This window comes from Pelophylax lessonae (genome assembly GCF_965119305.1).
Source record: "Pelophylax lessonae genome assembly, chromosome: 9".
Classification (NCBI taxonomy): domain Eukaryota; kingdom Metazoa; phylum Chordata; class Amphibia; order Anura; family Ranidae; genus Pelophylax; species Pelophylax lessonae.
This window is the reverse complement of record NC_138776.1, coordinates 32,669,423-32,681,695: the sequence shown is the minus strand read 5'-3', so window position 1 is coordinate 32,681,695 and position 12,273 is coordinate 32,669,423. Positions and strand designations below refer to the sequence as shown.

General features: G+C 43.7%; 1 protein-coding gene across 1 annotated transcript in view; it reads left to right on the top strand.

Moving 5' to 3' along the window:
* Nucleotides 1-12,273, top strand: part of LOC309563654 (transient receptor potential cation channel subfamily V member 5-like) — a 91,544-nt gene that overhangs the window by 16,682 nt on the left and 62,589 nt on the right. Inside the window, exons 2-4 of the mRNA XM_082268228.1 lie at nt 2,238-2,335; nt 4,110-4,232; nt 11,734-11,871. Coding sequence (XP_082124354.1) covers nt 2,238-2,335; nt 4,110-4,232; nt 11,734-11,871 — 359 coding nt within the window. The remainder of the gene's footprint in view (nt 1-2,237; nt 2,336-4,109; nt 4,233-11,733; nt 11,872-12,273) is intronic.

Here is a 12,273-nt window from a genome sequence, read left to right as displayed (position 1 = left end):
TTAAAGTAACCCAAATAAAAAACCCATTGGATATCAGCTACCTGCTGCCAGATCAGTTCAAGTGGGTTGCTGATTAGTTGCTGTATAATTCAGTTTACCTTGAATGATAGTGCTCTGAAAAAGCCTTTTTTCAACCAAGGTTTCATGGAATCCAAGGGTTCCTTCTGTGGTTCTTGAGGTTCCTTGAGCAATGAGCAATTAGAAAACTAATTTCCCACCTACGCTGACCACCAAGGCTAGAGATCAATTTTCCACTGGCCACAAATGAAAGTTGCTACATCTATACTGACCACTAAGGCAAAGGGGACATTTTCCAATGGCTACCAATGCAAGTGGTTGCAACTACATTGACCAATAAGGAGACGGGGAATTTTACCACTGTCCACCAATGCAAGGGGCTAAATCGACATCGACAATTAACACAAAAGGGGAATTCTCCAATAGTCACCAATGTAAGAGATTATACCTACATTGACCATTAAGGCATCAGGGAAATTTTCCACTTGCCACCAATGTAAAGGGTTACATATACATTTACCACTAAGGCAACGGGGACATTTTCCACTGGCCACTAATGTAGGGGATACATCTACACTCACCAATAAGGCAACAGATATTTTTTCAACTGTCCACCAATGCTAGGGAATGGATTACATCCACACTGCCTACTAAGGCAATTGAGACATTTTCCAATGGCCACAAAGGTAATGGGGGAGATTTTCCAATGGCCACCAATATAAGGGGTTACAATTACATTGACCACTAAGGCAACAGTGACATTTTCCACTGGCCAGTGGCCACCAATGTAAAGGGTTACATCTACATTGACCACTAGGGCAAAATTGGAAATTTTCCAAAAGCCACCAATATAAGGGGTTACACATACATTGACCACTAAGGCAATGGGGACATTTTCCACTGGCCACTAATGTAAGTGGCTACATCTACTATGACCACCAAGGCAAAGGGGAATTTTTCCACTAGCCACTAATGTAAGGGGTTACATCTACATTGACCACTAAAGCAATGGACAAATTATCCAATGGCCACCAAAGCTAGGGGTTACATCTACACTTATGAGGAAAGACAGTCCGCAACTCCTTGCTTGCTCAAGATTCTCTATAAAAGTCATGGTAATAGACAGCAGATGTAAACACGTTTCAGCCTTGTGGACCTTGTTCTCTACCATTTCTTCCCAATTCAAGATACAAAAAAGCTCCAGAAATTTGTAGAGCTTCAGGCAACAATATCCATAGAGAATAATTTTATTTTTTCTCCTCCACCGTCTTGGAGCTTCGAGCTTCAAGCTACATATACACTGACCACCAAAGCAACAGGAAAATTTTCCACTGGCCATCAATGCTAGTGGGCAATTTTCCATTGACCACCAATGTAAGGGGTCACATCTACATTGCCCAATAATTTTAGAATATACCACAATGTTTACGGTTAGTGTTTCTAAACTGTATTTTCCCCTCATTTTCAAGTTTTGACTGAAAATATTTTGTTGTACAGATCAGGTAGGACTGTCAGCGCCGGGTCACACTTGTGCGATGCGGGAAGGCTGCGAATTCGCAGCCTGTTCCCGCATCGCAAACGCACATCTGGCAGTTCACACTGCCATATGCGATACGCTGGGGGTGTCAATGAAATGTTAAGGACACCCCCAGTTTGATCGCATATCACAGTGCGATCTGACAGTTCGCACAGGATCGGATCGCACTAGTGTGAACCACTGTGCGATCCGATCCTGATGCGGCTGAAAAAATGCCTCATGTGCGACTTTTGTGCGGGTGCAGTGCGAATTTAGCCATACAAAGTGTATGGCTGAATTTGCACTGCACATCCGATCGCATGTAATGAAGGAGCAGTGCGCTCCGATATTACATGCGATCGCCGCACACGCGGAAGTGTGAACCGATTCTTAAACAGATCTGCCTGGGGTGTCAAATACTCTACCTGTGTCACATTCTTTAGTCTTTTTATTTAAAACATTCTACAACTCACAGATCACAATAATGTATAATATTTAAAATATTTTTTAGCAGTATTTCACAAAGACCTGAAAATGATTATAAGGGTTCATCCAGGGAAAACAAAGGTTGAAAGAATTATGGATAACCTTATAAAAATATTGTCTGCTACTATGTACATTTCCTTTCTTTTCATTATACATATGAGTTTTTGTGCTACCATAGGTATCTTGTGCAAAAAAATAACCCAATCTGTTCTCACAGGATTCAGGAGCTGCCCCTCCTTAAGTATGCACAGAGGAATCAGACAAGGGCTCTGAAGAAGCTGCTGACTTTGAAGACCACTGACCCACTAATAAGAGGTAAGTACTCTATTCTGGTTAAATAGTAAGACCACAGAAAGAGACATGGCAATCTACAAAGAGTGACAATCCCTTGCTAGTTGTATCTAGTATCTGCTTAGTGTGTAGAAGTTTACACTACCCCATTCTCTGAAAAAGTCATCCGCTTTGTTACCGAATTGCAACTTTATATGGGACTGGAAAATGGAATAGAAGAGCTGCGCTGTTAGGTATAGACGATAAAATAAAAATATTAAACAGTGAAAAACTTAAATCACATAGCTAAATCAGTAACTAACCAGTCAATAATAACAAAATTAAAATGAATAATGGAAGGAAGGGGTGACAAAACATATATAGTGTCCTACACCATGTGACATATAACACGTTGTGAATAGAGTTGAGCGGACACCTGGATGTCCGTGTTCGGCGGGTTCGGCCGAACTTGGAAAAAAAAAGTCCGGGTCCATGACCCGGACTTTTTCTGAACTTTACCCGGACACCGAACCCCATTGAAGTCAATGGGGACCCGAACTTTCAGGCACTAAAATGGCTCTAAAAAACCAATGGAAAGGGCTAGAGTGCTGCAAATGGCAGCAACATGTAGTTAAGAGCATGGCAAGTTTAAGAGCACTTGCTCTTCCCTTTTTAAATTTGAAATTTTTAAATAGCAGATTAGAACAGCAATCTATAGTAAAATATAGCTGAACGCTGCACACAACAGACTGATAAAAATATATTTTTTTCTCCCTCCTCCTCCTCAGTGGGCTCAAGTGAGGGCAAAAAGATTGTTCACTGCACCACCCCCCACACAGCAAAATCGATGTAGATCGCTAACGGACGATTGTTCTGTCCTGTGTCTCCTAATCTCTGCCTACTCTCTCCAGCCTGTCCCTAAAATGCTCAAATATCTTTCCCTGCCTACACTCTGACCTGTCCCTGCATTCTTTTCGGGCACAATGTTGTTTTTCCCTGTCAGTCCCTAATCAGCAGCAGTCAGCACCGTTGTGTGTGCTCTCTCCCTACACTACAGCAGACTGACGCACCGCGCTGTGTCTCTAGCTTATAAAGACCTGGGTCACATGCTTCAGCTGGCCAATCACAGCCATGCCATTAGTAGGCATGGCTGTGATGGCTTCTACGGTATACCAGTTAAACGCTTGTTGATCGGCTGTTGAAAGCCCGCCATTAAAACCGCGCCATTACATACACGAAATAAAATTACCGAACACGGATTTTAAACCCGAACATACAGTAAAGTTTTCGGGTCCGTGTCCGGGTAACAAAAATCCAATTATCCGGTACGGACCCGAATAATACAGTCCATGTTCGCTCAACACTAGTTGTGAATATAAAATGCAATCGATGATGTGATCTTCAGGTGATGAAAGAGTAGATAAGGTAACAGCAAAAAGAAGCCCTTTATCTGCTGATCTTTTCTTCTAAAGTGATGCTTTGTGACGTCTGGATTCCCTTCTTTTTGGATGTAAGAGTCACTCGATATTATATGTGGGTGAGAGGGTAAACAAACTCTATAGCGTGACCCCCTTTTGGAAAATTTTATTTAAAACAATAGTATCAAAGTACTCACTTTTTAAAAAAATAATAAGAGTGTCACATCCACGAGCAGCGAGCTTGTCTGTACATTGCTTCCGGTATACCGAGGCCCTACGCGTTACGCCACTGCACGTGACTTCTTCAGGGAATCCCCAGAGTTTATAAAACCTGTTCCGTTGTATTTTATTTGTCAATAAGTCTATGACACCCTGTCTCATAATGATAGACTTTCTACTAGGTGCTGTTGGAGAGACTGCGTTACATCTTGCTGTCTTCCATGACAACCTGGAGTCCGTGAAGATTCTGCTGGAACATACGCCAGAGCTCGTCAATGAGCCCATGACATCCAACCTCTACAAAGGTAATTAAAGGAACCATTACTGGTGCATTTAAGTCAGAAATGTAAAGTGGTTGTAAACCTAAGACATGAAATATGAACAAAGCATATCCCTCAATTTAGAGTACTAAATGTCATTTCTGTCTGCCGCCTCCTTCCTCTGCTATCTGTAGGAGTCACTTCTGACAAGTTTTCCCGACACCAAGTGAAAAAAGGTTAGCTTGATTATTGAATAATTAGGACGTGGCACATTCACCAAGGGTGTCCACAAGGGCCATCTTGTGGTGACACTGTATCACTACAAGTGAAAAAAGGTGACGGGGAGGGAGCTACAGCACACCGCCTGTGATTGACACCCTCAGCTCTGTTCCTGTGTGCTCTGTGAAGGGGCTGTGTCCCTTACCTCCAATCAGCTCTTAGAGCTCCCCTCACTGAGCTCTGCAGAGTGTGGTCTTAGCTCTCTGCCCACTTTTTTTCCAAGCTTTAAAAATGCTGGGCTTTGAACGGCTGTAGAGAAGAGAAGACTGCAGATAAATAGGTACAACTTATGTAGGAAGATTTGTTTAATCTCCGTGTATCACCTGGAGATGATGGATCACCTTCTTTACTGCTTCTTAAGCACAGCCTGATATTAACAAAAATTGGATTTTTGGCTTACCTGTGAAATGTATTTCTTGGACTACATCATGGGGCACAGAGCAGCTTTAATAATCCTTACTAACTGGATTATGTGCCACCTACAGGTCACTGCACACAAGCAAAAAAGACATGAAGTCATCTCCTAGATACAACTCCTACCCTACAGTTTTTGTAGCAAGCCATAAACCACAATACAGAGGGGAGAAATCTCTGTGTCCCCTGATGTACTCCAAGAAATAGATTTTACAGGTAAGCCACAAATCAAACCTTTCTTTATCATACATCACGGGACACACAGCAGCTTTATTAATCCTTACTAACAGGGATGTCCCAAGGCACCTAACATAAGGGGAGGAAACACAACAACAAGCTAACAGGTCCCAAAAGTGAAACCAGAAAACAGGAAGTTTCTCGCGTAGCAGTCTGCAAAACTGTACACCCAAAGAAACCATCATCTGTGGCTCTCACATCCACCTGGTAGAACTTTGAAAAATTGTGAACGGAAGAATAAGTAGTAGCCTTGCAGACCTGAGCCCAGAGGTGTAACTAGAATCTGCAAGGCCCCGGTGCTAGAAACCATGAAGGGCCCCCTGGACCCCTCAGGGGGCCCTTCCCTTCAAGCCTGAGGCTCTTCCCACTGATCCTGGGGCCCTTTACTCTCGTTGCGGGGCCCTTTATTACGGTCCCGCAGTGGGACCCTTTCACAAGTTCTGCAGTGGGCCCCCTTTCTGCCATCTTGGGGACTCCCCACGGTGGTGGAATGCCAGGGCCCGGTCGCAAGTGTGACCTTTGTGATCCTGGAAGTTCACCCACTGGTGTCAGTAGTTTTTATTTTTTGGTATTGTATTATTTTTTATCATTTGTCATGTCACTGACTATGACTCTGTCTATTCAGAAAAAGAAGGAGCAGGTAAATTACATATTTACCGACCCCTTCCTGGCTCTCTATTGTGACACATCCCCTGGAGTAGCCAGCAGGAGAGGAATGGGAGCACAGTAGGGGGGGGGGGGGCAGCACAGTGGGGGGGGGGGGGGACCAGGGGAGCACACAGGGGCCCAGAGACAGCAGAACACAAGTGAACTGGATAGGAGGAGTGGCAGGGGCAGCATACAGAGGAACCAATCTCCTCCATTTTCCTCCTGCAGCTACAGGAGGAAAAAGTAGGATAGTGATTTCTCTACATGGTGCCCCCACCACCCCTCCTATCCAGGTGTACAGGGGAGCCGCACAGACCCCTTGTAGCATGGGGCCCGGTTGCAATTGCAACCCCTGTAGTTACGCCCCTGCCTGAGCCACTGAAGGTTGATGATGGATAGCCAAGGAGGCACCTACACTCCTGCGCCATCACTGGATGTGATAGCTCATCTCTCAAACCATACGTTTAAGACATACTCTGCCACATCCAGTGGAAAATAGTAGACTTAGCAGCTATGTGACCTTTACTTGGTCCCTCGGGAAGTACAAAGAGAAAATCTGATTGCCGAATAATGGCAGCTGACTTCAGGTAAATTCTGATTAGTACAAACCACATGCAAAATATGGAGAGCCTTGTCTCTGAAGCTTAGGACAAAAGGAAACTAAGGCAATGTTCTGGTTGGGGAGAGGGCGAAACCCCCCTTAGCCATAAAAGATGGCTGAGGATGAAGAACTACCTTGTCATGCTGAAATGCCAAAAACAGCTCCTTACAGGAAAGAGCTGCCAGCTCTGAAACCCTACGATCTTAAGTAATGGCAATCAGGAACACAACCTTTGGCTTCAAAAGAACTAAGGGATTGCCGCAAATACACTCATATTGAGGTTTTTGTAGAAGAGAAAAAACAAATTGAAATCTCACTGGGGCAAGACCGGTGTAACGTTAGAAAACCATACCTCGTGAAAATTCCATACCCACGTCACTTCCTGTCAGACACGTAATGGAACAGCTGAGCAGCGTAGCAGTGCGCATGCTCACAGCCCCGGATGCGTCATTGAACAGCTGACAAGTGCGCATGCTCGAGTGTGTAACGTTACACCGCATGAGCTGTTGCGGCGGTTACATTAAAACAGCTCGGCTGCAATATGAGTCATCTCCGCTCCTATCCCTGTCACTTCCCTGATTTCGGCAAGTACATGTAAAAGCGGCGGCGGGTCTATGAATTCTAAATGACCTAAATGAGATCTCGGCTCCGTGATTTATATTTTCATACACCCGCCGCCGCTTTTATATTTAGTAGCCGAGATCAGGGAAGTGACAGGGATAGGAGCGGAGATGACTCATATTGCAGCCGAGCTGTTTTAATGTAACCGCCGCAACAGCTGAGGCGGTGTAACGTTACACACTCTGTCAAAATTCCATACCCTCCGAGTATGCGCACTAGTAAGCCCCTCAGCTGTTCAATGACGTAGGTGCTGACGTAGGTGCACCGGAAGTGACAAGGGTATGGATTTTTTACGGGTATGGTTTTTTCACGGAACACCGGTATACCTGGAAGAGATACTTGGTACAAAAGCAGTCACCAAGGAATGAGAAGCAATCAGCCTCTGAAAAAAAGCTTTCTAAGGTCAAATTCCAACCCTTGATCATACTCACGGCCAGATACATATTCACTCCAGTTTGGAGAAAAGCCAAGATACAACCCATTACATACCTACAAGGATGCAAACTCCTAGCCTCATACAAAGTAGAATAGGATTTCCAGGTCCTATAGTAAATCTTCCTTGAAATGTTTTTATTTTAAAAATCGCTTCCCTGCTTCCAAATCCGTCTGATGTCTCGGGTGTTCTCACGCCCCAAAACACTGCATTAGCAATCCTGAACAAAGGGATAGAGGTCTTTTCACATTTGTATTGTAAAATTATAGCCAACATTTCGCTATCCACCAAACTAATTATCACAAGACATTGGAAACGGGAGATGTCATATACTTGGATATCTATTCTTTTACTATGGATATGTGAAAGCAATTGTAGCTTGAATTTTTGTCTATGTACATATTTTTGTTCTCCTGTCCTACATTCTTGTTACTTATTTTCTACTGTTACTTATTTTCTACAGTAACATTTTTCTCTTATATCATTACTGCTATATGTGGTGGTTGTGTCTGCTGTAATGTTTACAGTATTAATACTGTTTTTCCTTAAAATATTTATAAAAAATAAAGTGAAACAAAAACAAAAATATCTTCCCCCTGTAAAAAAGTCCCAAAATAGTACTCTACCTTTTCATATTTAATCGCAGAACTTTGCATCCCCTCTAGCCCTGGCAATCACTCCGTTCCTGGCAACAAACTTTCTTGTGAGCCTAGTTTTTCAAGGAACTTCCACATTTGGACTCTTATTGATGCACAGAACAGAACTGGCATGAAGATGGTAGGAAGATAACCCTGTGCATCAGGTGACTGGTCAAAAAACAACAGAAAAAGGGGACATAAACCAAAAAATACAATGGGGGACGGGCTTTGCCATGTGGAGAAGGGAGCGGGGATTGTTGGGAGGTCTATAATTGTCTTTTAAATCTCATATGGCCTGCAATAAGGAGTACCCATTTCCCACCTTGAAATTTTAGAACACTAGAATATGGAAACATGGAACAGTTGAGATGGTCCAAATCCTCCTATTAAATAGTTCATGGCATAAAACCATTTCAAAAAAGGTCATTGCTATTTTTTGCCCTGATGATGACCATTATCAATAGGACATAAAGTTATGGATGTTACAAAATGTTACAGTTGTACTCCAGAAGAGGAGAAAATATAATATCGTCCAATGGTGACAACCGTCTAAGAGGGACTTTTCCCTCATTGTGAGAGTTCTAGAAGGGGCTTTTCACTCACTGTAATATTTACATCTTTCCAGACTTTCTATCCACTGGCATAGCCAAGACCACATGGCTGCTATGAGGCCTGGGGGGTAGAAGGGGACTCCATTAACAGGGTTGTTATGGCCAGTTTTGCATTTGTGCATGTAACAGATAATTCCCTGCACTGATAGGTCCTATTATACCCTGACAAGTCCTCTTCTCGCCACTGGTCTCTAGTAGTGTACTGGCTATACTTGTGGGGCCCAACTGGTGCTCATGTTGAGACTAGGGATGATTGAACTTTTGAAAAGTTTGGTTCGACCAGAACACCCGAATTTCCCAAAAGTTCGGTTCGGATTCCAGAACCCCATTGAAATCAATAGGACCCGAACTTCTGGAATCAAAAAACACCATTTTGAACCTAAAACCCAATAAATGCCCCTAAAATGTGCCTAGGGTTCTGGGTCATGCCCCAGGGACTATGAATCGGGCAAAAAAAAGTTCTTAAAAATTGTTGTTTTATATATATATATATATATATATATATGTATACCCCTAACCCAGAATCTGCATAGTGGGGTCACCCTGACATGGCAGAATTCGGTCACCCTGACATGGCAGCGTCAGTTCACCCTTAACTACACTACGGTCACCCTGACATGGCAGAGTCAGTTCCTCTTAAACTACACTACGGTCACCCTGACATGGCAGAGTCAGTTCACCCTAAACTACACTACGGTCACCCTGACATGGCAGAGTCAGTTCCTCTTAAACTACACTACGGTCACCCTGACATGGCAGAGTCAGTTCACCCTAAACTACACTACGGTCACCCTGACATGGCAGAGTCAGTTCACCCTAAACTACACTACGGTCACCCTGACATGGCAGAGTCAGTTCACCCTAAACTACACTACGGTCACCCTGACATGGCAGAGTCAGTTCCTCTTAAACTACACTACGGTCACCCTGACATGGCAGAGTCAGTTCACCCTAAACTACACTACGGTCACCCTGACATGGCAGAGTCAGTTCACCCTAAACTACACTACGGTCACCCTGACATGGCAGAGTCAGTTCACCCTAAACTACACTACGGTCACCCTGACACTTAAAGCTATCCCTACAAAAACTAGATTTTTGAATCTATCTATAGTGGTATATAGTACCCTAACTACACTGCATATCCCTTTCCTCACACTAATAATTTCAAAATGACACTGGAGCAACACAAATGCTTCCACTCTCTTCCACAGCCCCTATATTACAGTGCTAGAGTTTTGGCGGGGCTATGTTATATACTGGGGGGCGTATGGAGGGCGTATTCACTCCTCATTGGGCTCTGGACCCCGTAGTCACTCCAATCACATTTTACTGATGTTTCTGGACCGATCATGGGCTTTTAAAGCCCAGTTCATGTCCCATTGCATTTTGGGCGGTTCTGGTGGCCGAATTTCGAACACCCAATGTTTGGGTCGAACCAATGGTAGACCCGAACCGTTCGATCATCCCTAGTTGAGACTAGGGTGCTATTTAGTTTTTCCTTATTTGGGGTCACCAACTCTTTCCTAGTTGTAGGTATAAACGGGTGGAGTCCAGGATAATGGAATAAAGTGTTAATATAGTAAAGAGGCAAGTACTGATTGTGGGTAGTTTTTAGGCCCCTGTAGGAGTTCCAAGGCCTGCATTTATAAAATGTAGACTTTGTATGGGCCTTCTCCCTCGTGGATCTTTCCCCCTAAATGGGGTATGCCAAGAAGCTCCGATACTCTGAACATGGGAGTGGGTGTTGTACCCAACCCTCCATGTGTGATTGAAGTCCATAGTCCATTACTCCATTACTGATAAAGGGGGATTTTTGTGACCCCCAAATGCATTGGATGTCATTTTGCTTTTTTGCTGCCACCAAAAGAACAATAAAGATTGTGGACCGTCTAGTCTAGTTGAACCCCTTCTAATATAGGGTTACTGTTTTGTGGTGAGCTGCTGAACCCAAGCCATCAGGCTCAAGTAATAACCTTCCACCTGTTGCCCACTGTTCTTAGATTTTTAATGTTATATGTGTCCCTGTTGGGAATGTTTCTCCTTACCTCCTGTCCCAGTGACAACCTGTCACTCAAGGTATCATCAGCCTAGAAGTATAAGGAGAAAACTCCATGCCAGGGACACAGACACTAATAAAAGCGTGAGAAAAAATGCCTTTAGATTGCAGGATTTTTAAAATGTAAGATAGCTAGGGCGAATCTGTGGTCATAGGAGATTTAAAGGGTCGGTTCACCCAAAAGTGATATTTTCATTTTGTCAATTGGTGGGCTAAATCAAAAACTGACTTCTTAAATATCCTAAATACTCCAGCAGGGAGACCTCACTGTCATAAGTCCCCTGTCCACATGGGAGTTTTGAGGGCTGCTGTCCACCTTTGTGAAGTAATGGACTATGTCTTTTGCAAGTGTAAAGAATACTTACAAAAAGAAGCAGACCTCATCATTCCAGTGGCTTATATCTGAGAAACACAAAGTGAGTATAAACACATGCTTAGGCAGGGGACTGGGGGTGGTTGGGAGATGGAGTGACAATGGTGATGGGTCTCCTCTCTGGATCATGTGCTGGGAATACCTGTGGCCTTATAGTGTTTGGGTCAGGTGGGTAGCAGACCCGGCCTAGAATCACTGTACTGGAGCCCCCAATAACCTTGTACACTGTTTGTGTAGTCCCCTTGCTAAAGGCCTTCTGGCCATACACTGAGATCCAGAACCCTGGGGAAGGATTCCAATCTATCTGACCTTGATCTAGGCATACTTCAAAGACAGTATTGAGTTCACCAAGATTGCCCATCAAAATTTTGCTATAGGGCCCCATGAACTGTAATTATGGCTCTGTACCTAGCATATTTATGGGACAGGATGTGTGAGAAAATATTATTGAGGACACAGGCAGCAAAAAAAGCCACATTTTACCCATTCCTTGTCTCTCCAAGCCTTGGAAAAAAGTGTTGGCTGGAAACTTACTTTACATGGAAATCTCCATAACACCCACTGACAGATCTGAAAAATTTGATATCAGTCCCTTTTTATTCTCCGCTTTCCCCTTTCTTGTGTCTTTGCAGGTCAGACAGCGCTGCACATTGCTGTCATGCGTCAGAATCTGTTAGTTGCACAAGAGCTGCTACAGAATGGTGCCAATGTATCCATGCCACAGGCAGTCGGGACATACTTCCAGCTCAAACCCAACTCCTTCTATTATGGTGAGTCAGTGCGTGCTTTCCTGTCTTCTTCCCCAAATTGATATTTCACTTATGGATGGACAGCAGGACTAAAAATTATGTATGCCCTAACGTAACTTATTTTATCTACTCCCTTTGTATTAAGTCAGGGTCTGGCTTATTCCACAAATTGCCAAAATGTAAAATATTAGTTTCGGGTAGGCCAACCCTGTAATTATCCCATGATCACAGATTCACCTTATCTATCTTGTATTTAAAGGTGCTGACAATCTAAAGGCAATTTTTTTCCCCATCAGGCTTTCATTAGTGTCAGTGTCTGTTATTGAGCTTTACTCCTAAAATTCTATGCTGATCATACTATGGGTGCCAGCTCCTGCTCCTGTCAAGCAAAACCTGTGGGCAGGGGGGTGGGGGTTCGGAGCT